The 25,593-nt window shown below is 46.8% G+C and overlaps 1 protein-coding gene across 4 annotated transcripts in view; it reads left to right on the top strand.

Moving 5' to 3' along the window:
• The first annotated feature begins 335 nt into the window (after nt 1-335).
• Nucleotides 336-25,593, top strand: part of LOC126540201 (juvenile hormone acid O-methyltransferase-like) — a 59,424-nt gene continuing 34,166 nt past the window's right edge. Inside the window, exons 1-4 of one of the 4 annotated variants that reach the window (XM_055075866.2) lie at nt 336-474; nt 551-631; nt 2,247-2,343; nt 13,416-13,673. In XM_055075866.2, the coding sequence (XP_054931841.1) occupies nt 13,429-13,673 (245 nt within the window). In that variant the 5' untranslated portion in view covers nt 336-474; nt 551-631; nt 2,247-2,343; nt 13,416-13,428. Of the gene's footprint in view, nt 632-2,246; nt 2,344-2,547; nt 2,631-13,415; nt 13,674-25,593 lie in introns of those variants that run through there. The other 3 variants (XM_050186991.3, XM_055075867.2, XM_055075868.2) reach the window with 3 other exon arrangements.

Below are 25,593 nucleotides of genomic sequence, written 5' to 3'. Positions count from 1 at the left end.
AGCCTGAGCAGATGGAAAACTGAACACACATCGCAAGAGGTGAAGAACCACGGAAAGCACATTTGGTGCCCACGCATCTCTGAGCACGTGCTATTTCAACGCACTACTGCGGAAACAAAAGCATCTATATTTCAACCACGTGTACTGCCCTCAATTCCTTTTCTTTAGAGCCAGGAAACGCACCACATGCACCGTGATGCCGAGAGAGAAAGTCACTGAGAGAAGGCTTTGCCAGAGCAGGATATGGCTCGGACAGCGAACAACAGCGAGCGCGTATTGATGTCGTAGTTTTAATCGTGCATCAAAAAAAAAAAAAGAAGTCAATTTTCAACAGATGGTGCACCTCTACGGGAAAGGACAGGTGCGTGCGCGCTGCGGGCGGCACAGTTTGTCAGACTTGAAGCCGCCTGCGTGCTCAGCCTATATCACAGGAACTTTCGTCCTTGCAGCACGTGTAATCTCAAAAGTGAATGCGTATGTTGATATTTCTCTTTAATTTTTCTAATATCTGGACGTTGAATTTGGGCCATATTTGTCTTTGTTCTCCCAGTAAGAGAATTTTAAAACAGAGGACAAGCTCACAATTGAGTTCCAACGGAAGCACATCTCACCGAGGCTCCAATACCTAAAGGTAAGGCTGGCTTTCCGACCGGTACCTCTTCTCTAGACATTGTAATATTGTTGCCTCAAGTAAAAGAAAAAATCACTCAGTACAGGAATGTTAGTAAAGGCGTTATACAGTGCGGCCAAAACTTCACGGCTTACTAACAATTTAAGGGAGAAATCGGTCGAACGCTGTTTGTGTGGACAAGCGTGTGTGTGGCGCGCGCGTGCGGCTGGACGCACGTTCCTTTATTTTTTGGCTGGTTACATTCAAAAAACCGTACTTTACCAGCTATCAGTGTGTCTCGTTTGTGATACTTATGTACAACCGTACGGGGGATCTTACGCAGCTTATCACCTGCAAGACAAACATACGTTTATGAAATAAATATGTGTATTGTCTTCTCATGACACACATAAAAATTTTCAGGATTTAGCGTTGAACGCTAACGCACGCAAGGGGAGCCTTACGTACGGCAAGATGGCGGCGCCAGTCGAAGTGAGAGCAGCCCGCTTCAGATCTATCGAGTCGTCTGCCTGCACTGCTAGGCTCTATCCTTCCCCACTAATGCTCGTGTTCGCCTTAGATTTGTGTGACGATGCTTCGACAGCGGCGCACAGGTGACAAATGGGCGTTGTTTGCGATATACGTCGTCGATTAGCCGGGCAGTAGGCTTAACTAGAGGGTTTGCTAATGTTTGCTCATGTTTGCTATATCCGCCTCGAGATGGCGCCCAAGTGTATTTCGCTCGTTCGCTTGGTGTAAAGCCGCATGTGAAGCCGATGCATGTCATGTTTTCCGCGGCAAAACACAGTAGTGTGGTCGGTGCTGTGGTCACAATGCGTGTGCGTTTTACCAACGACGACGATATGAACCTCGTGAAGGAGGTTTTCGCCTTGAACCCATTCGAATGGACGTCAAGGTGGGCGTCCGTTGCAAAAAATTGGAAAGAAGTGGGAAATCCGCTTTCTGGAAGCGAAATTGCCGGCGAAACGTCCCCTCCGGTATAGCTTCGACGTTGAGTGGAACTTGAGGACACGTAAAACCTGCGCGGTCGCTCTCATTCCCGAAGCATGAGGGCGTCTATGTCATCCCAACTTAAAAAGGACACGTAATATGGGTCCCACAGAGCACTCGATCGCGACATGCCAAGATTAATCGGTGTGTTTCGTGACTCTCGACAAAACAACGCTCAAACCAAACACCTACATGCGTAATTAACGCAACAACTGTGGCTTTCGATAAGCTTGACTTAGGGACACACTTGCGGATTCGGCATTGGATAAGCTCGACATTTCGTGTGGATTTGGCTTTCCAGTACTTTGTGTTTTTACATCTAGATGGCGCTGTATTTGTTTGCGTTAACGTTAACGCTTTTCTCCGTTCCGCTATTCTAAAACACTACCTTGTGCCGCGCAGTGCAGTCTTTCTTTGCGTTAGCGTTGCGTCGCACGCTAACGCTAACGCAATGATATTACGCTATACTAAACCTCTCTAAAGAAAAGCCAGCGATAGTAGGCCGCCGCTCTTAAAAGCGAGGTTACATATCGCCTCTATGCGGACTGACTTTGTTCCAAGGGCCATTGTGGCGATAACGCTTGAGTTGGCCGTGATAGCAAGATAAATACTGCTTGCCTTTCAGGTAGGAGGCAGTGAGCGATTTTCAAGCAGCAAGAAGGTTAAAAGGTTAACGGAACGGTTGCCGTCAACAGTAACCTCGTCGGGAACATAGTAAACAGGTAAATGCTTTCGTTATGACACTCGGCTTTGTGTGAGAATTTCTAGCTATAGCGGAAAATTTGCTCAAACTTTTACTGCAACCGCGCGATAATACTTTTATGACCATGTCGCCTTTGTCAAGTTACGACCACTTTCCTGTACCGGGTATGTCTGTTTCTAACCTCGGTTCCTAGCATCTTCCGTGGGCCGATTCCGAAGGTTGTGCAGGCCAAAAATGGGAGAAAACGGATGATGATGATGACCCACATGCTTTATTCTGAGAGCCGTGCTGTGGATGACTACTATGGTAATGGTAACAATAATGCTGACGTTTATGATAATGACAATAATGGTAATTTTGATGATGATAACTAATCACGGAAAGTTGGAAAGCAGTTCAACCACTAGTGGAAGTCTATCACAATAACGTATACGGTTCACAGACCCCATTCTCAATACCAAATTACTAAGGATAAGATTCTATTTCATCGACATCAACTAGACTTAATGCCGGACTCATTTGCAAAAACGTGTAATAAAAAAAAGTTGCAGACCAAACATACACGTTGAAACATTTGTGAAGCGAAGCTTTCGTGGATGCCCAATCAAATGCTGCAGATTTGCCTATGCCTTTCCAGTGTGTTTGACGTAATGAAAACTAGCGTGCACTCGCATACCGGCGATACGCAATGTACAGTCTAATAAAGGCTTCGGTTCAATCATTTCTCCTTATTCACTTTGAATGTACCAGCCACTTCTTGGCCACTAGCCCCACTGTGGGTGTGTTATACTGGTAATCGTAATCATGATGAACACGTGCTCGTCATCTTAAAGAACTAATTGGTGTTGGTACGACCACAATTGTTTCTAAAAAGCCTCCTCGCGAGATAGGTTCATCCCGCTTCTTGGCCAATATCCTGTCGTGGGCATGTGCCATTCTACCGCCCACTTCTTGCGTATGTGTCATCGTTGCAAAGTTATCATAATCAACACGCAGACACGCTTCTTGGCCGACCGTTCTTTTTGCGTATGTTCAATAGCATGCGAATCATAATCACCAGCACGCGGCGATCATCTCAAAGAGCTAATGGACATTGCGACGAGAGAACTGATTGTGGCCTTTGCCAGTAAAACATGGCTACATGAAAAATAAGTATATGTACCCTGGAGTTCAAATAGTAGACTTTTAAAGAAAGCCGATACAGTAGAACACTGTTTTATTTTTGTCGTGATGCATTTTATTTTATGGTCATTTCACAAAGGACTATCAAAAAAGACATTCCTAACACATCTTACGTTCTCCAGTGCCTCCCCTTTTGTTAGACAATCGGTAATACATAGTACAGTAATAATACTGAATTGCCAAATCGGCCTGCATTGTTACTACTTTTTTTATACCCTATTCAACCATCCAGTTTATGTAGTGCCCTTCTGGGTCTTTAGGGTATCCAAATGAATAAAAAGTATGATTTGCTTGTTATTGGGACATTATTGATTATGGAAACGCCGCCTCACGACAGGCACGCAGTCCACCTCGCTCAACAAACTGCTCAAATGCGTAGCGTGGTTGAAACCTTCGATTCCGTTGCTGGAAGGCTTTCGCCTTGGTCACTGTTTGCCTGATTTTTGAAAGTTCAGTAGACGTTGCAGCATGTGTGCGTTTGTTTCCCGTGTGTTCCTAAATGTATTGTAAATAATGTTCCTTCGACATACCAGATAGTTCCATGAAATATAGAAAAAAGAAGGGTGGTTGGGGCTTAATGGTTAGAGCATCGTGATGTTCTGCTGGGTGTTTGAAGCTCTAATCCCACAACTGGACGCACCTAATTATTTTTAAGTTAATCTGACTATACTCGGCAAGAACCCGATCAGCGAACAAATGAAACACCGACCCAGGCAATACCATGAAAAGGCAGGCAAAGAATGCTTCGCCTTAAAAAGGACACAGTGAGGATACAAGTCAATATAAGAACACGTGTGGTACATGTAAATTTCGGCAGAAGTGATATCACAATGGCTGTAGACGGTTGGGCGTTGCCATTGAATCAAGATACTTACGCGAAGAATTGCAACCGTCGAAACGAGCCATCTATGACCTGTGTACTGCCGCGGGATTCATCTGTCGCGACTCCTTAAGAACACTTGGCGCCATCTAGCCTCGCCGCTTCGAAGCATTCGCGTGGCATCTGAAATTCTGGGTGCATCGTGGCGCGTGGTCGTGTGATTGCGTGATCGTGTAATGCGGCAAACGAGCTCATCTCTCGCCCTACATTTCAAAGATGCCGCGCCAGCTGCTGGTCGTCCCTAGAAGTCACCTGTGACCTCCGAGACGACAAGTGTGGCGCGACGGTGGCTGCCAACACTGTTAATTTTTCACTCGTTTGCCACACAATTAGTGGCATTGACCGAAGCTGTCGAGAGGTTCATTGAAGACCGGCACATACCCAACGCATTCACGGTGCAGCTCACTAAAGCGATGAGGTGAAACACAGTCAATAATAAAAGTAACGCCACTTGCACGCAATGAAAGCTCTGAAAACAGGCAAGCTGGTGGTCGTCTTCTGGAGTTTGAACTCAGTCTTTTTTAGAGCGATTTTCATGCGTCTTTTGTCTCGTTGTCTTCGTTTTGATATTGTTACGCATGAAGAAAACGAAGACCGGTGAACGTGCTTGCGGTCCCGAGTAGAGGAAGGAAGAAGAGAACGACGCTGAGTTGATTAACCAGCTGGCCGCTCTTGCGCTCACCTTCGCGACCTAAAGCAAACGGTCCCCTTCATCCGTAAGGGTTAAAAAACAGTCTCCTCCGCGCGTAACAATATATTGGAGCTTAAGTTCTGGATTGCACAGACTCTTCAGTTGCGTGAGGTTGTGATCAAACCACAATCTATCACCCATTTTGCAGATGCGGCCACGCTCACGGTTGAAGAATTCTCTCTTCAACCGTCTATCAGCACCGTCCGTGGGAGCAATCTCTCTGCGTCAACGTCTCTGCTCGGCCTCCTACTCTAGAAGTTGGGGGGTTAGCTGGCCTCTACTGGTGCTAGGCATTAGTTGCCATCTCTTGAAAGTGGGGGTTGGCATGCTTCTACCAGCGCTTTGCTGGCGCTTCCCACTCTCGATCCTCGGCAATGGCGGCTTCGTCCCGCTGGCGCTTGGCGTGCGCTTCTCGCTTTTGAAGCTCGGGATTTGGGCGACATCTGCGCTGGCCCTCTTGTGCGAATCCACCGGCTGAAGGGTCGCGCGCCAGCGAAACACCAGCTCCTATACCTCTCTCCTCCTCCTCCTCCTATGGCATATCCCCCATAGTGGGTTTGTGTCATTGCCTTGCTCCCCTGCGTGACACCGTACGGCGAAGGCCAAACATAGAACAGCTTCGCAGTTAAAAGTGGCCCACACCGAGTGCATTTGTGGCGCAGCCTGCTAATTGTTTGGGTTGCTCGTGAGAAACCCTTGTAACGTGGGCTCGCTTGCCCTCAGCATCGGAGAAATTTAAGACATCTTTTTCTTCATTACAAAGTGGCACAATCCCAGTGGCACATTCCTAGTTAACCAAACAGGTGCCAAAAGCTTTTATTGAAACGCCGTACACACCTAGTGGCGCGTACTCAGTAACCCAAGTAAGCAGGCATCAAAGAGGGTAATTTAAGACCAGCACAGAGCGAGTGGCACATAGTGCTTCAAGTCGGCGTCCGAGAGTTGCATTGAACAGCGGTACCTACCCAGTCCCGCATCTAGAGCGAGCCATGGCAGCGTGAAAGGGATTCGTCTTAAAAACGGCGCGTATGCGCACATTGTCATATACTCACAGACCCAAGTTTGTCCGTTGGCTGCACTCAAACACTGTCGTTGAATTTCCTGCGCTCTTCCTACATGAACGAAAAGGACGATCTTGGGGCCAGGGAGCACGTGAGCATGTTCGAAGAGAGACCGGGAGCCATTTTACGTTCTGGGCTCAGGTGGACGCTCATAAACGTCTATCTGAGTCTTAACTGTGTGTCGGCTGTTTCGTGTTTCACATATTCTATATTTGATGCCGAAACCCGGGAGGCGACAAACTGGAGGCACCATCAAGGAATTTCGCTGGTGGCTACCGACTGGAACAACCGCCGCGAGCCACGGAGGTAGACTGATCAGCTGACCGCCATGGATAAGCTCAAAAGGAGGACGACCTCCAAACCTGCTTTCTCCCCAAACCCCCACCCTACCCGAGAGGACTGGGAGGCCGCCCTGCTCGGTTGCGCAACCCTCCAGGACCAGCGTGCCCTGGTGGCCCGAGCCAAAGCCGCTGCAGAAGCCACGGCGGTACCGGACTAGGGACCCCCCCCCCCCCCTAGACTTTGTATGGGCTGGAACCTTAGGGCTCAGCTCACGCCTCTCCTGTAAATAGCAGAAATAAAGTTTATCACCACCACCACGCAAAGGGCCCAGAACGCCAAATCAATCAAGAAGCAAGTGCGCTGCTAAAAAAACAACGCCGTGACAGATCGACAGATTGTCTCGAGTACGAGCCGGTCAAGAACGATAACGATGAACTTAAGAAAGCCTCATAAGGGACGAGGCGTCCGATGCGGATTGCGCTATCGTGATTCAATATGCGACCCGCATCCTAGCCGAGCTCCAGAGCAAACGCCGCCGGAATTACGAAGCCAATTTATTGTCATCCCCTATCGAGGTTCGCGGCAGGCCGGCGGCCATGGGACGTTCTGATGGGCCAGGGGGCAATTGGCCGAAGCTGGTAAATAGTGCTTTCGCCGGTGATCTGTGCCAGTGGAACGATTCTGGGAGCAATTCGACCAGATCATCAACCGGAGCGGCAACCTTACAGCTACCGACAAATTTAACTACCTCAGTTCTTGAAAGGAGACGCGGTGGCAACTATAGCAGGGTTTCCTGCCAAAGAAGCTTGTTACGTGGACGCGTTGTACATGCCGAAAAGAAAGCTCGGCGACAAGAAGCAATTGGAGCAGGAGTATTTCTCAAGGCTTGGAAGGCTCACTCCTGCGCGGTCTTCTAATGAAGTGACAAAACTGCGAAAGTTGTACAACCAGGTGCTCATTAACACGTGAGGGCTGGAGGAGCTTGGCGTTAGCAAGTCGTCATTCTCCTTGATGCTATGCGACGTTGTGTTCAGAGCATTGCCACATGACGTCGTAGCGTATGAGAGATCTTGCGCTACCCAAGCTGCATGTTCCGCCAATGACAACAGTCATCATGCCACGGAACTAGAGTGTCTGCTTCAGTTCGTCTCTATTGGACTAGAAAGCCTAGAAAAGAGTGGCTTTGGGGATCAAAAAGGATACGAGCAGGGGGCTCAACCTTGAAAAAATAAGAGACGTCGCTTTCTCAGTGCGGTTCCAACGTTATCTGTGCTCCATAACCAAGCTTAAAAAACCCCTCCGGATGCTGGCTTTACTTTCTTCAAGTCAACTCAGCATTTGGCGTAGTCCTGCTGCACAGATGTACCACAGTCAGAGAAGCAGCTTCTCTCCGCCGACATCTGGTGCTTTTGATGCACCTGTAGAGGTCACCACGCAAGGCATAGCCGACGGAGACTAGCTTGCTCCGGCTGTAGACGTCGTCATGCGTTAAGTGTTCGCGGCCCATATAAGATCAACCGAAAGGCCCGTGAAGAATACCACTGTATGTGGGGCTGCAACTAAGAGCAACCGAAAGGGTGACACTTTGGCGCTAATTCAGTGCATCTTTGTCAACTGGCTCACTCAGTCTTGCCATTCTGGTCGTAACTCTAAGGGCAGACACTGGTCCCAGTCAATTCCGCGTGTCCAGGTCTGCCGAAACAATATTCCTACGGACACCGTATACGGCGCGATGAATCTCATCGGATCGAACACTCTTGATGTTGCTTGTAAGACGAAACGTTTCGTGTCTGATTTTCATTCAAGAAAATCAAGAAGATTGGCGATCTAAATGCTGAACTATGTTACCTCAGCATAATAGCCTGATGCGCTGCGAATTCGACCACAGTTACCCAATGACCCTAGGAGGCGAGAAAATGGTTAGATAAAAACTTAGACAGCTTGTCCCCGAAAATTGCGCGATGTCTTAAATATACCAGCGTAAAAATGCCAGCAAGAAGTCGTTGCGGTGCAAACTATTCGAGATAATGAACGTTCCAGCTGTTTAGGTACGCGTGCTTAACATCTTCTTGGAAAGGAATGTGACGAACCATCACATGAAGCTTGCAGCTCACTGCCTTGCCTACTTTTCTGCTTGTTTCCATTTCTTCGCCAATAATAACCCACGCAGTGTTCATCGTTGTAAATCATTGGTGGATGAGAGAGCGACTGCAAATACATGTGCCACAGTCAAAATCCCCAGAAGCGTATTGTGGTTACCAAAAGAATATATTGTGTTGTGTTTACCCATCCGTTATTGCGCCTTAATATATTGTGGTGCAAGAACTGTCAGGTAAAATTGATGACAGAGTTATCTATTTTGATTCTGTTGATGCAGTTCCCGTTCTCTAAATTTAACGTCCTAAGTAATATGCCTAGCTGCTAGGTACACGCCTCTGATGGTACATATTTTATTTGGTATGATAAATATGAGTTTCTTCTTTATTTGGTGATTTTCTGTAGCATGTTTCTGGTTTTGCGGAGCAGGACAGCTCCCCGAAAGCTTGCGTCGCCATAAATGTGGTTATGAAATCATTGCACAAGGGAATGTTTGCCGTTGTGATGGTAAAACTCGCTCCGCGTTTGTCTACAATACTCTCGGTTGTTCTTATTTCACTTGCTTGCCAAGTTGAACAGCAATCTATACTCCAAAAACATCTACGGGAAAGAATGCGCGTGGCGGAAATGAGAAAGCAAAATAATCGCACAAGTCGTTTAGAATTCGATTGTTCAGGATATTTAGCCTAGTTCGCTGATTCGGTGTCTACGAACTGCTCCGCGCTAATGCATGTTCTAGTCCATTCGAAGCACAAGTGTTTTGAAGTTTTTTTTCCTGCATGCATTCACGGGCTCCACACATGTGCGTAGTTCTAGGTACTTCGCACGGTTGACTCTCCGCCTGTCGTAGGACAGCTGCAGCTCTCCGCCATTGTTTTCCTCGCAGCCTCGAAAAGTTCTGCCAGGCGTTGCCTGCTTCCCGCATGAAAGCTGACATCGCTTTTCAAGGGGTCTGTTCTGTTACGCGGCCTGCCCGCGTATTTTCCTTATCGGTCAAGAGGTAGTAGACCACAAAAAACTCAGAAAGTTATCTCTGGTATCGGTTTGCCGCACTTCAAATGGCGAATTATATCGGCGTACCGGAAAGATATTGCTTATAGAAAAAGTGTTGCTGGGAAGGCTTCCAATGCTGCTTTTTTTAACGTTGCGTTTACGCCCCTCTATACTTATTTATTATTGCTAACGTGAAGTGCCCTAGGTATTATACGAGGCAAAAAAAAAAGTGACAAGCCAGTCGACAGTGACTGACATCGCAGAAAAATAAGGTCTCCTGGGGCAGAATACTGTCCCATGCGGTTTGTTTCGACTGAAAAACTTTCGAGTTAGGCCCGCATTTTTAGTTTACACTATGTCCGGAATCGGTCAGTATTTTCCACTGAGTAAAACCACGCAATGTGAACGAGCGCATGTACGTACATTCCGGCATTGCGCTCTACGCACTATTAGTGCTCCGTGCAAAGCTCAAAGCTAACTTAGTGCGTATGTGTTGTTCCAGATTTCATTTTGAATTTCTTTTTCTTATCCTATGTGCACTACAAGACATCAAAATGCCTAATTACATGACACGAAAGTGGCTAAACAAACAAATCCCACGAACACCAAAGCAATGCGAGGTCCTCAAAAAAGACTTTTTTTTTTCAAAATGCAGAAATGGCGGGGTAATTAGCGGTCTTAGAGCTTGTCATGTCCGGATGGCTGGGAGAAATGCGAAAATGCAGTAACAGTCGATACACGTGCGTGACAGAAAACAATAATGACACAGGTTTATGATACAAAACAGAAGAGCATTTTTTTTTTTTTTTTGTATCGGATCAGCGCAACTTTTTTGAGGCTTGAAGCTTCCTGTCGGTTTGCATTATGGTCTGGTTGCGTGCTCTTTGATATGGGAGGGGGGGGGGGGGGGGGGCATTATGAAGGTGTTCTTGAAGTCCGGTGGAATAGCTATTTTCTTCAATTCGCCTCTGGTATTGTATGGACAGCTTTTTTAGTACTATCCGGCATGTCTTCCTGTCGGTTAGGCGTTCATAGCGTGATGTCCTCTGTGCTTCTATAATTTCGTCCAGTGTATGCGTAATCCATGGCCTGATAGCTTTTTGTTTGTTGTGATTGCAGGAAGGTGGAATGCTTGTTTTAATAATTTCCTTATCATTATGTCAATCACGTGTTTCTCGGTATGTGCGAAATCTAAAAATGGCGCCATATAAACTATACCAGAGATGATAAAGGCTTGTACCAGTCGAATGATATTGCTCTCTTTCATGCCAGTTTGTGTGGCAGCAATTCGCGAAATAAGCCGGCGCACCTGTGCGTGTTTGTCTTTCAGCGTTGGGTTGTCGTGGTGGTATTTTTTTTTTTTTGTTACTTTGTATGTACAATCCCAGTAGCCTCAGTCGTGAGACCTGGGGTACGGATATACATTTCATTTCCAAAGCAATTCCTTGTAGCTTAGAGGCTTGAGAGTTTCTTTGATGCTTTCGTTTGTTCAGGAGAAGCTCAGATTTCTCCGGGGAACAAGAGTCCTCTCGGCTCTACATATTTCGTGACTGCATTGATTGCTTCCTCCAGGGTATCCTCGATTTCGCCATCAGCGCCACCCGTCACCCATAGCGTTATATGATCCGCATGTAAGCTGCGGTGTAAGCGCGGGATGTTCTCGAGTCTTATCGGGAGCCCAATGAGTGCGATGTTGAATAATACGGATGATAGAACCAATCCTTGGGGCGTGCCTTTTTCACCAATATTCCCAGTGCTCGTCTTGAGTCCTCCTACGTTGAGGGTAGACATCCTGCCAGTAAAGAAAGCGGCAGTAAGTCGGTATGTTTTAGGCCCTATGTTTAAGTTAGGAAGTCTTTCTAGTATTGCGTTATACATTATGCTATCCAACCCTTTCTTTAGATCCAGTCCGAGTATTGCTCTTGCATCCAGCATAGGAGCTTCAGCCGGATCCATGATTTGACGGTAGAGTTGCAGCATGAAGTCTTGTGTTGAGAAGTTTGCTCTAGATTCTTTCATAGTATGTGGCAGTTGCTCATTCCTTTCAATGTACGTAGTAAGTCTCCTTAACAGGTTGTGTTCCATTGTTTTTCCGAGTTATGATGTCAAAGAAATTTGTCGAAGATTATACAAGTTTAGTGTTTGCCTCGGCTTTGGAATAAATATAACATTTGTATGCTTCTAGGTCTGTCGTAGCTGGCCAGATCCTTATATTTTGTTCATGTATTTCAGTAGGTTCTTAAGCGTTTCCTCGTCTACATTCCAAAAAATACGATTTGTGATAATGTTTTCTCCCCGGACAGAATTGGTAAATATGAATCCAACCATGAATTGATACCAACTGGAGTACTAAATACCAGTTGCTACAGATTAATGGTTCTTTGGAAGCGCAAGCACACGCAACGAAGACGAAAAAGACACAACGAGCCGAGACTGGAACTAATTTTTTATTCGCACAAACAATAAATACGTGAGTAACAGCATGGCAAGGAGTAAACAAAATAGAAGAGAAAAATTACACTAAATGCAAGTGCCGTCCAAAAATGAAATTTCACAATTTAACACTGATATCCAGGGTGATTTTCCACAAGTGTCACAGATATTTTTTAAATCTTCAGCGATCTCCCCAGTTCCAGAGTCCTCAATGCGATGCATTACTGAAGTGCGCAAAAGTTCCGGGACGCGCCCACATTTAGCAATGAGCACACAAATGTGAACCCTGTGCAGCATTTAGCGCGCTGTTGTGTCCACGCATGCGCATATTCAAGCAGTGCCAAGCATGCCCACTGTATACCTTGTTGCAGGGCAAAGAAATGCACTAGACAACATTGCATCGAGAATTAACATGGCAGTTAGCATGTTTAACACTAAAACCTTCTTTCAAAAATCCTCCCTTCTTTGTTCTTTTCTTATCACTTACATATCACATCGGTTTGAATTTGTCACTAGAGGAAAAAAACAGCACAATAAATCTTTTGCACACTTCTCTTCTATGCGAGTGCGCCTGTAAAGAAAGCGCAGCCGCAAATTTTCGCCGCCTTTCTGTAAAATGGTAAGTAGCGTATATTCCTTTTATTGTACTTAGAACCTTCCGGGTAGCGAAGCCCAGAGCGTTACCAGGATAGCCAGTTGCCTGTAATCTTGCGATCTGTCTTGAAAAAAAAAACACGACACAACTTCGTGGCTGCAGAATGCAGAAGGTTGACGGAAATACCAGATTTTACCACTGTAGAGCGAAAAGAAAGAAATCTATTAACGTTTTCCACTTTCGCAGAAAAAAAAGTCGCAATAAACGCTCTTCCCATAAGATTGATTCCCGCAATGCGTGCGAAACATTCACATAACATTTATTCATCTCTTGTCGCACGACATATATTACGCGAAATAACGTCTATAGTCTTACCCGCCGGGGTTGCTCAGTGGCTATGGTGTTGGGCTGCTGAGCACGAGGTCGCGGGATCGAATCCCGGCCACGGCGGCCGCATTTCGATGGAGGCTAAATGCGAAAACACCCGTGTACTTAGATTTAGGTGCACGTTAAAGAACCCCAGGTGGTCAAAATTTCCGGACTCCTCCACTACGGCGTGCCTCATAATCAGAAAGTGGTTTTGGCACGTAAAACCCCATAATCTAACGTCTACAGTCTTGTTTCCAAGCCTCATAGAAATAGCGTGTGTTTATACCATCGCTCAAATGCCCGTAAACTACTTCAAGTAAGTGTTTGCGCAGTCGCGTGTTTACAATCACTATTTTAGAAAAATTAGTGAATATTACTTCATCTTTGTTTACACATAAGAAAATGAATATCTTAGCTGTGCAGTTCTTTACTAAGTTGTACAAAAAAGCGTAGCTCCTAATGTGCACGAAATACCGAAGCTAAAATAATGATGGTGTTCTATTTTCAGTTACGCAGTTACAATGCTCGCACAAGCAACTGAAGGCACAGTTACTTCCTCCCCGGTAACTGCTGCCGCCGCTGCTGGCCCGTTCAAGACAAACGACGCCGCAGGTGCGTATGCAAGCAAGATCGCACTCCACAAGAAACCATTCCTCGAATTCCTACGCACGTTCGAGTGGAAGGAACCTGCTAGCGACCCCGATCAGCAGTTTCTCGACATCGGATGCGGAACGGGGGATGTCACCAGAGAGCACATTCTGCCCAGGTAGTACATTAGGTCTCAGCTTCGCTTGCGCCTACCGTTGCCGGCGTCCCAGCCGCCTGCAAAAGGTGTCATAGTGCAGGAACTATTCTCCTGGCTTTATTCTGGAGAATTTCTGCGATATTTCGTTACACATGAATCAGATCGCCAACCTAAGAAAGGGCCACGCAAATTCAAGCAAAGGCACTCGAGATAGTTTCAAACCATGACAATTTCGTAAGACCTATCAACTGTAGCACACCTACTAGGAAGATATAGAAATCTGAACAAGGTGAAAGCTACCTGGACAATATATATATATATATATATATATATATATATATAGAGAGAGAGAGAGAGACAGAGAGAACATCGCACGTGTACTGCGAAGACGAGCGATCGTTCCCCACCTGCGGCAAGTTGTTTTTCCATCCACTTTCATTTCGTATAATTTATAATTTCCTTAATTCAATTAGGAAGTACAGGTTATTTCCCCTATGTTCTCTTTGGTATCTTTGTTGGCTTCTTGTGCTATGATTAATAAATATCGGGCCCCTTGGTTAACCCCCTTTCCTCTTGTTATTTACATAACGAGGGTCCCGAATATGGCAACATTGATGCCTTCAGGTAGTACGTGTGGGTTTATTGACCAGTTGCCTTCACCCAAAAGTATCACGTACTCGTGACGCCTGCGGCAGAAAGGATGTTACACATCCGCCGCCAAGGTTTGTGAGTGCTGGCGCTGGCTAAGACTCCCAGGGTTAGCTCTAGTAGTAACACATAAATACCCTGGAACATTTAAAAATTAATTTATGGGGCTTTACGTGCCAAAACATTTTTCTGATTATGAGGCACGCCGTAGTGGAAGACTCCGGAAATTTGGACCACCTAGCGTTCTTTAACGTGCACCTAAATCTAAGTACGCGGGTGTTTTCGCATTTCGCTCCCATCGAAATGCGGCCGCCGTAGCCGGGATTCGATCCCACGACCTCGTGCTCAGCAGCCTAACACCATAGCCACTGAGCAACCACGCCGGGTACCCCGGAAAGTGTATGGGAGAACTGCGCCGCGGTAGATCAAGTGTTAGATTATCGCACGCGTAATGCAAAGACGTGGCATCGTTCCCCGCCTGCGGCAATTTCTTTTCATACACTTTCATTTCCATTAATTTATCATTTCTTTAATTCAATTAGTAAGTGCAAGTAATTTTATATTTATATATATATATATATATATATATATATATATATATACGTGTGTGTGTGTGTGTGTGTGTGTGTGTGTGTGTGTGTGTCAGGCCACAAATGAAAAGTTTATCCACCTCTCGAAAAACGATTGTTTGTTTGCGCGGTTTCGGCCCGAGACCAACTTTTTTTAAAACTGAAAACAACATGGACAGAGTCTGTAATAATAAAGACAGACAGATTCCAGGGAGGAGACAAGAAGTGGCCACAATGCCTGACTTCTTTGATAGGTGCTCGTGTTTGCATTTGTTAATATTGAGATCCATGCACCAGTCCTTAACAGCGGTAAAGACCAACAAGGGTATGTATGTCGTTGGGGAAGGTTATTTCGTGGCTAAATACACAGTCGTCGGCAAAGAGGATATTGCAAGAAACACACGCTGTTCAGTTATAAATAAATAAAGATAAGAAAGGAGCCATGCGATGTACTCTGAAGTAGCCCAGTTCGTATGGCGGTTTCCTGAGAGCTCGTGGATTTTGCTGTAACGAACTGCGAACGGTTAGTAATTAGAATTGCAGCCAAGCTAGACGAATCAATATGAAGGTAGCGCAATTTTTATAGTAATAGTCTGTGCCATAACTTTTTAAATGGTTCTCAAATGTCTCAACATTTACATGTAATGAACGAACAGGGATCAAGGATGACGTTTCATTTGCGATAAAGACATGAGATTTTAATGAATATACGTTACGGAAACCGCGTTGTGATCTTCAATAGAAAGGTTGATTCAAGAAAGCTAGCAAGGCTTGACAGGAGGACCTTTGCTAATATTTTGCATAGTATACTGATTAGTGAAATAAATTCGTAGCTCACAAGGAAATGCTCGAGACTTTATTTTTCGCATGTAATCACTTTAGCGACCTTCCCGTGAGCATGGAGGAGGTCTCTAGTGATTGTTAGAACGTGTTTGTTTTAAAGGATGACTATACAGTCGCGGTCTTCCAAAAACTTGGTGTTCTCTTTATTACAACCAAGTGAAGGTAGAGATTTTGTTTTCTTTCCTTTCCGACGCCCCAACACAGTATAATTTCAATATTAAAGTGTAAGCATACCACCACCGGTAATTATCAATTATATTTCGCGGAAAAAATTCTGGGGAAACACTTCACTGAGTGCTCATGCACATTGGTCAGGAGCAATCGCTTGGCTCATGCCATCGACGTGTTGTTCGGAGAAAAGAATAACGCCGCAGAGTTGAAAACTTACGGAACACTATTTTCCGAGCAAGTGGACACAATGGCAACAGGCAAGGGGAACTCGCGTTTAGTCTAACAAGTGCGTATACTCGATCACTTTCCACCGCGGTTATGCTATGTACAGTGTGTTGTCACCATGGTGCGATGTGTACAGACCACGTTTTTTAGTGTTAGCAGATTTTTTTTTAATCGCATGCAGCTCGTCGCAACGTTCGACCTTTTGAATGAATTGCCTGAAGAGGTGCCCCTCACTTTGGCGACAAATAACTCTGCCTCGGTTGGTAATAACAATTATTTAACGATTAGCATTATTGTCTTCATTGTAAGACACATAGTGAATATGGAATGTGGAAGCCGGGCAGTCATCAGTTTACGTTTTCTAAGCAGACACCATATGTATGGCACCGTTTCCTATTTATCCTCCCCAACATCTGTTAAATGCGCGTTCTTGAGATCGCCAAGGACTGATACAGCGAAGCGCTTGAGAAACTCTTAACAGAAACGCCATCCTATTTCATAGCACATCTTGAGGTAAGATGTCTCTACAATGGTGCCAGACTTACTCATGTATTTTAGAATGTATTTTCGCTTCAATGGAAGGATGGGCGAAGGCACGGACGGACGAATGGACGGATGGATAGATGGATGCATGCATGCATGCATGCATGCTATGACCGTCCCCTTTGAAAATGGACTAGTAAGATCTTGATGAGGGCTGGTTGATTCATATTTACACCTGAGGCTGAACAGCGCAAATAAAAAAAGCTCACGAGGAAACAAATACCACAGACAAGCGCTGTCTGTGGTATTTGTTTCCTCGTGTCCTTGCTTTATTCACGCCGTTCAACCTGAGTTCTGAAATTAGACTGCGGGCTTTGCATCCACAAATTTCCAGCATCGAACTATCTGAGCCCCTATTGGGAAGAGTGTTTTTGTACGCCCCTGTCGCTTGTAGACTGCCTACTTTTCTGTCACCAAACCTCCAATCGCCTCTCACTAATCTCTATTGCGCACATGTTTAAGAGACTGGATGGGAGGGCCACCTCTGAGCAGGTACGGCTACTGCGCTTCCACGGCCCACCGCCGCAGAATTTCATGTAAAATCTATGCTACGAAGTGCTCTCGGTGTTTAACGGAACGTACACGGACAGATGCGTCTTTCTCGAACAAGTTCGTCGCCTTAAGTATTAGTAAGAAGCCTTGTGCGAGAGCGTGGTTTTCGAAAAACGGCGCCGTACGAAGCTTTAATAGCGGAGAGGAAGAGGTTCGAATTGAGGCCCGTCCGTGAATGCGGGGGTCACACTTTCTCCTAAGCGGACACTACTTGATTATATCTTAGATTTACTAAATTATTTTACTTATTTTCTGCAGATATCGCAATACGAACTTGCGCTCTAAAGAAAAGGTTCCTTTGAGGATCTTTAATTCAGAGCATCCGTTTATTCATAGTATATGTATATAACAGCGATAATAGCAAGCTGTAGTACTTCCAACGCAGATGTTCTATAAAGCTACATCTCTTTTAACGCTAATGCTCTACATGCACAATTATTCTCCAAACTTGATTTTGCATTTGCAATTTCGGATGCTACTGACGACAAAGTAATTTCATTACTTCAAATATTGCCAAATAATACGGTATAGTTCATCTTTGGAAATTATGCAACAATTCCCCGGGTGAAACATAATCTAGCACTTGGGCTGTACCTAGGCGTCGCAAGGACAGCCATTTTTTTCTGGTTTCATAAACGTTAGCATAATGCCACACATTGCGACAGCCTCATTTTACGGCCCTAGTACATTCCAAACCACGTCGATCACCGTAATAAAGCATGAATTTATTCATGCTACAGGAAGCCTCCTTTATGTGCCTCATCCCCAGCGATTCCCATTAATGAAGCCACACTCCCCCACGCGTCGTACTCATGACAAACTGATTTATTTGAATGTTTCGCTCTTTCGGTGGTCGGCGGCCGTACTTTCCCGATCGATACAAAGGCGCCAATTCAATGGACACATACTCTCTTCCAACGTGTTGCGCGACGCTTTTGTCACCACACGCCAACTAGCGATTGTAGCTGCACGTGCTGTCGCGCGAGACCTTCGTGGCGCCTGAGTGTTTAGATGGTGCGGTCGGTCGTGGCACTGCGTGGTGTTTCTCTGCCATCTGAGCTGACGATTGTGAGCCGCGTTCGTCGCCGCAGTCATCTACGGGTCTGTTGTACAGATGCGCTACGTAAGTCTTACCAGTGCACCCCAGCTTCGCCAAGACCGACTTCTGTAGCACGTGGCATCTGCAAGATTCTAAGGTCAATGGTTGGAGGAGTGCCTAGCCTCCATGAAATAAAATAGTGGAGAAGAAAGCGCAGGTTCGCAGCAGCTTCATGCCTCCTCAGTCGGGCTGTCGTCCTGTCATTAAGTCATGCCGTCTTGGCGAGGTTCCAATCTTCGTGGCATGATCGTCTCCATCGTTGCGATTTTGTGGTCATTCTACCATTGTAGTGGAGCCACCACCATCGTCGTCGTTACACTCTCGTGCCGTCTGCCCAAAACATGTCGACGGTAGTTTGTGCAAATACTATGGAACGCAATTATTGATGATGTCAGCAGTGCATTGAAGAGGTAATGCTAGTGTGTCCATTTGAAATGTGCGGTTCGCACATGCACTTCGCTTATTTGGACCATATTATTCGACGGTTTTTCCAGCAATTATTTTTTTTCGCTTTGTAACCAATATCCTATCTATTGAGATACGATCGTGAGAGTAACATAAATATATATATATATATATATATAAATAAGAATTCGGCAGATACACCTAAGACTACTTGCGTGTTCGAATGTGAAAGCATTATACTGCCCCTGCTGAAACTTCGCATTTTTATTTTTTTATTTTTTTGCACTTTCCTTGTGCGCTCAAGTTCTGGCTTGCGTGACTTTCGGTTGAGCTCTCCTAGGGTGCGGACGCATCTCGCGTGCACTCCGCACCTTTTCGAAAATATAAACGCAGATATCTCCATGTGGACGCTTTGATGAACCGGCGAAGCGATGTTTCCTCGCCTTTTAGCCCATTTCTGCAAGCGCTACGCCGCTCCGACGCTGGGCCTAACCTTGGCTTAGCTTAACAACAAAGCCCGGCGCTTCTCGCTAGGCCTAACCAAACCGAATCGAGCAGCCAAGCATGTTATACGCCGTCAAAGCCGAGTATATCGGCCCTGCAGAGCTCAACGATGGGACGTGACAGCACCACAAAGCTTCGAGCAACCCACTACACCTGCAAAAGCGTTTCGGAAGCAAGAAAACTGACCTTCCCGGGCCTACTGGAAAGTTTGGCCTCACGGACGCCTCGGATCCCACCAAAGCAAGGAGCATCCGCCGTTACAGTCCGTCCGCCGTGACGGGCGGACCGTTTACCTGAGGACGATTACAAGATAGTGTTGCGACCTCAATGTGCTCTGAACTTACCCAACACTGGTCTCGCAACATTCCTGGAGGCGATTCATTCGGCCACCGAAATCGACGCTGCGCAAGCTGAACAAGCCGATCAGATAAAAATGCACTCTTTTAGGAACACTATCACCATTAGCGTGCCCGACCGCGAACGAGCCAATGCATATCTGACTATCGCACTGCTGCGCAGTGGCAAATACAACACTGACATGCCGGTGTACGCATACGCACCTCCCCTCGATGCCTCTATACGAGGGGCACAGTACAAAGCCTATACCAACGAAGCGAACCAATTAATCCAAAGCGAACTGACAAGCAAGAACCCGCAATCACCGATGATGAATGCGAGAAGACTGGGCAAATCCAAGCATCTCGTGATCACTTTCCCTGGAGAGGACCTACCGACCTTAATTTGATACGCATGCTTCAGCCTGAACGTATATTCTTTCAACAAGAGACCGGAGGCATGTTTTAGCTTTCGCAATATGCGGCACCGCGCACACGCAGGCCCGCAACGAACACAAGCCCTCAGGTGACGCAGATGCGGGGAGAAATACGCACCTCCACTAGAAGGAGAAAAAGCAACGTGCACTTTGCCATGCGTGGCTGGTCACGGAAAACATCTGATCGGCAGCCGCTGCTGCAAGCATCATTTCTTTCAACCCAAACAAATCGGCAAGGTCATAGCCAAGTACACCAACAAACAGACACAAATTTCAACCACTGAATTGGCCAATCAATCCTGCCACAGGCATGAGAGAGAGAATTTATTTGAAAGAAGGCCGAGAGGTTGGCCTTAGCTGGCGTGCTTTATCGAGGCAAAGAACTCAAGGGACCGTCCCACGACGATCAGTATCCTCTCCGCTCAGGGGCCGAAGCGGAAGCCGCGGCGAAGTGGTTCTTGTGGGGAAGGAGAAAAGGCTAGCGCTATTTTCTGCAACCCATGCGGGAGCACGGCTCAGCGCCAGCAGGCTGGAGGGGATGGCGTTAAAAGAGAGAGAGGGTAGGAGGGAGAAAGGTAGAGGGTCGTAGAGATGGAAGCGCAGTAGTGGCCGATCAGGAAGCCCGAGGTGGTGGGATGGCCGTTAGGCCATCCGTCTTCGTAGAAATGTCCTATAGTCTCGCCGAGAGCCCCGACGAGTCGAGGTACTCGACGACACTTAGGAAGGCTGGTAGCTGATTACGACAGGGGAAGAGAATATCTTCCTGTCGTGAACATGGGAGCCCCAGGTGGTGGAACTCTTGCAGAAGTCGACCGCGATGCTGCAGGTGAGCAGGGCAGGCCAGCAGGAGGTGCTCCAGAGTATCTGGTTCACCACAGGAGGCACAGGCTGGCAAGGTGGCTTTCCCAAGGCGGTGCCGGCGGGCTGCCGTCCAGTAGCAGCCAACTCGCAGTCGGAGCAGCAACGAGGCGTCCCTTCGTAGGAGGCCGTGCTGTGGAAGAGGCCGTGGAGGCCGGCCCAGGGATACCCGTTTTGTCCGGGTGGCTGGCGATGATGTGCCGGCGCAGCCTGTGCCTCGAGAAGTCTGCGGCCGTTACAGCAGGGCTGCGGGGGTATATACACGTACAGATCCGGTTTCAACCCATACGACGGCACCGACAAGTGAGTGGCCTAGGAAGGCGGTAAGCTGGGTGACGAAACGAAAACGTCGACACAAACAAACCTTCAATCGGAGATTGCCACGGAAGCCCGACAGCGGAGGGACCGATCAACTACGGGACCACGAGGGGACCGCTCAAACTTCCGAGTCAGGCAAGGAGCCTGTGGAGGAAACAAGCCCACAGCACAACCCTCGGTCAAGGCGCAACACTAGAAACAGGTCAGCGAGCTGCAAGAGCAGATAAAATTGCTTCAGCAACAACTGGAAGCAGCTAAAGACAAATTCGAAAGCGAGAAAGCAAACCAATATCAACCTCCATCCCACAAATTGGCCTGCGCCTGCGCCGAACGTGAGGTAGAGAGTACAGAAACTGAAAAGATATGGGTAGAGAGGCGAATATCAAATAGCCCAGCAGATGATTCAATAGGGGAAAAGAGAAAGAAGTTGAAGGGACAGATTCGCGTATAGCTAAGCTGGAAATGGCGTTGGAAAAAAATTATAACCAATATGAATAACTTAGCCACGCAAGTTGAACCACAAACCGGCAATATTACAATTTTAGGTGCTGCAGTAAAATTGCTAGCGATTCACGCAGGACTAGATAAATTACAAAAGATGCCTGTAACTCATTCGCACCCGCAATATATGACGAGTCAGCAAAGATAATAGCAATTAATGCAGGTGCTCGCCACCCCGCAGGGCGCCCAATATGATCACGTAGCGTAGGCTCTGCGCGTGGTGAAACGCATCAACGTCCGTGATGGCCGTGACACACATAAGTGTATGACAGTGAAATTGTGGAGGCTTTAAGCAGAAACGCCGAGTCCTGGAATACACGATCCAACATTATCGAACCCGATATCCTGGCCCTCCTAGAGCCGGGCGTCGAAGTCAATGTATCGGATTTCACAACCTGCAGTGAAATTCTACCACGTGGCAATCCCGAGCTATGGTGCCCATGGTTCAAAGACACTTTACAGCAAACCAAACAGACTTACAATACGATGCTCTTTCTTGCGGAAATCTTACCAACTAAGCGATCAGACCAAACTCTACATTCCAAATATATACAGCCCTCCATAAGACCAGAGCCAATCTGCAGTCACACTAATGGTAAAAGCCTATAGATACGCAAACAGAGCGTCACTCAATATTAGGCAATTTCAACGCCCAGCACTCGGCCTGGGGTTATCAAAAAGTCGCAAAGGATGGCACAAAGCGTTAGGAGACCAGCCAAAGTCATGGTTTCACCTTACTAAACGACCCGCAACGCCCTAGACGCATAGGGAACAGCGTTAGTCGTAATACTTCACCCGATCGGACATTTCAGAAATATTGAAAATACCATATGGGAAAACATAGAAGCAAATGTGGGGAGTGATCACCACGTGATCACCACCACAATCTCCTATAAGGAATACAAAAGACACAAACTCAAAATGAAGCACACCAGATGGGACGCTTTCCGTTACATCCGCGACAAGCGCGAACCTATGCCAATCACTAACCTAAAAGAATGGGTATCCACCCTGCTTCAGAGTCCGAACAATGCAACCACAGACGCAAAAATGGAGGAACATGGCCCAACGCTGGAGGCCGTATCACTCCATCTGTAGGATGCACAAAAAAGCCTTTAAAAAAGATGGCTTGCACAAAAGCACAACAGAAATCTGCGCAAATGGATAGCACAAGGACAAAGGCAGACTGAGCAGTACTCCCACTTTCTTAGCCAAGAACACCGACATCAATTGTGCGATCGCTTAAATCGACAACTATTGTGCAAAACACCTGGTTTATACTCAAGCATCTAATTGACTCAAACCAGATCCCCGCAGGGGCGTCTGCGTCAGCAGGCGTTTGGTGCGTTGCGACACCACGTACCCGAGCACACGAGGGTTGGACCCTCCCGCGTCTAACCGCGCGCGGCTTAGCCGTGTCCGGGGAAAAGGGGATCCTGGAGGTTGAGCCGATGCCGGGTGTTTGGACCTTTTAAGGCCCCCCGGCGGAGGCAACACACCTCTTTGGCCTCCGCTTCACGTAGACGGCACCCCCGGACTGACCCACCCGGGGGAAATCGGCAGTCGCCTTTTCCTGTCCCCCTCTTCAATCTTTTTCTTTCCTATCTTCTTTCTTTTACTGTCCTATCATCTCTTCTCTTCCGTCACTTCCTAATTTTTCTAGGCGGCTAGGGTTAACCTTGTGTATGTGCCCTCCCTTGGGTATGTTATATTAGGTTATAGCAGCAATGCACGGCTGGCGTCTGTAGCCTTACACGTTAAGTGCTACAGCGCCCCCTGTTGGGCTCCATGGTGGGTGGCCGCCATTGCCGCCGAAAATGCCCGAAATATTATGGGAACACCTGCTTTTCCACGTCTGCTTGATCGTCACCCTCAAAAGAGGGGACGCACCGATGAAATTCTAAGCCTCTTCAAACCAAAAGAAATTTTCCCCCGATTCCAAGTTGTTCACAGCGAAAAAACAGAAAAACCAGCTAGAACCGTATCTCCTTTCCTTGTTGCTAAAGGCTTGTCTGATGCACTTGGCCCAGGCTATAAGGTCACCAAAATGTCGAGCGGGGACCTCCTCCTTGAAATCCTTGATAAAGAACAGCACAGCAAACTAAACAAACTTGTGGCATTTGGAGATATACCTGTTACCGTTTCACCCCATCGGTCTATGAACACAGCACGCGGTGTAGTATCTGATGCAGATCTCATTGACTTGTCCGAAACAGAGCTGTTAGAGGGCTGGAAAGAGCAAAATGTAACTAACGTACAAAGAATCATTATCCGAAGGGAAAATAAAGAAATTCCTACAAAGCAGCTGATCCTCACCTTTGCCACTTGCGATCTGCCACACACAATAGAAACTGGATACACGAAGATAGCTGTCAGACCATACATCCCTAATCCAAGAAGATGCTTCTAATGTCAAAGATTTGGCCACGGATCGCAGAGCTGCCGTGGTAAACTTACATGTGCGAAATGTGGAGCCCAAGGCCACGCCTCAGATAAATGTGAAGCAACACCTCACTGTGTAAACTGTGACGGTGAACATCCAGCATACTCCCGATCTTGTCCCAACTGGAATAAAGAAAAGGAAATAATCACCTTAAAAGTACACGAAAACATCTCTTTCAAGGAAGCACGAAAAAGGTGCTCCCCGTTCCACACCACAACGTACGCCGATGCGACGCGTCAGGGGGCAGCGCCGCACCGGCCTGCGCCACCTGCCCGGCCCGCGCACAGCGAGTCGTTGGCTGTGGCATCCCCCGCCCCCGAGGTGGAAGCAGTTAAACCTGCGCCACCCACCAAGACACAGAGGCCGGTTACCCCGGGTACGTCGGGCCTCAAGACCACGCTTCGCCAGGCGAGGTCTGACAAACAAACTAGGAGCCTGCACGTTCGGGCGTCCAGTGCTTCCCAGGAGGCAATGGACACAACGCCGGCACGTTTGGTGCCAAAAAACCGGCGTGGCTCTCTTGAGCTCGCCAAAACAAACAAAAAACCCATAACAGGGCCAGACGATGGTCCTGTTACCTAAAATACACCACAACACACCTGAACACAGAACATTTCTCATCCTAATAAAATGGCGGTACAAATTATTGATTGGAATGCCCGTGGCATTCTAAACAACTTAGATGACATAAAAGAAATAATACAAGAGTTTAATCCTAGGCTGTTCTGCGTTCAGAAAACACACTTGAAAACATCAAATACAAACTTCTTAACACAATACACATTATTCCGCAAAGATCGCGACGATGGCCATGCCGCGTCTGGTGGCGTGGCTATTATAGCTCAGAGGTCAGTTGCTTGCCAACACCTCCACTTTCAAACTAATTTTGAGGCAGTAGCGGTTAGGGCGATTCTATTCGACAGGTTGGTTACGGTCTGTTCCCTCTATATACCACCCGAACATCGCTTGCAACAAAGGGATCTTGAAACTCTAGTCAATCAGCTTCCGGAACCATTCATTTTAACAGGTGATGTGAACGCCCATAATACGCTATGGGGCGACTCGCGCTGTGATGCTAGAGGGCGTACTATAGAAGACTTTCTTTTATGTACCGGTGCAGTTCTTCTGAATAAAAAAGAACCCACCTTTTATAGCACTACACACAAATCATATTCTTCAATAGACCTAACCATAGCCTCTCCATCTCTAATGCCGTACCTTGATTGGAAGGTCCTGAAAAACCCGTACGGAAGTGACCACTTTCCTATTCTCTTAAATTTAACAAAACGCGCTGAATGCCCTCCACAGATTCCCCGATGGAAGATCGACTCGTCGGATTGGGAACTGTTTCAGGAGACAACATATCTACAGTACGATGATTTGAGCTCTCTAAACATAGATGGTGCTGTGGCATATTTAACAGTTTTTATTATTGACGCCGCTGAAGAATGCATAAAACAAACTAACGGACTTGCTAATAAGCGTCGTTT

The sequence above is a fragment of the Dermacentor andersoni genome, chromosome 2, assembly GCF_023375885.2.
Source record: "Dermacentor andersoni chromosome 2, qqDerAnde1_hic_scaffold, whole genome shotgun sequence".
In the NCBI taxonomy this organism is placed as follows: domain Eukaryota; kingdom Metazoa; phylum Arthropoda; class Arachnida; order Ixodida; family Ixodidae; genus Dermacentor; species Dermacentor andersoni.
Note: the sequence above shows the minus strand (reverse complement) of the source record. Positions and strands in the feature narration are given on the sequence as shown.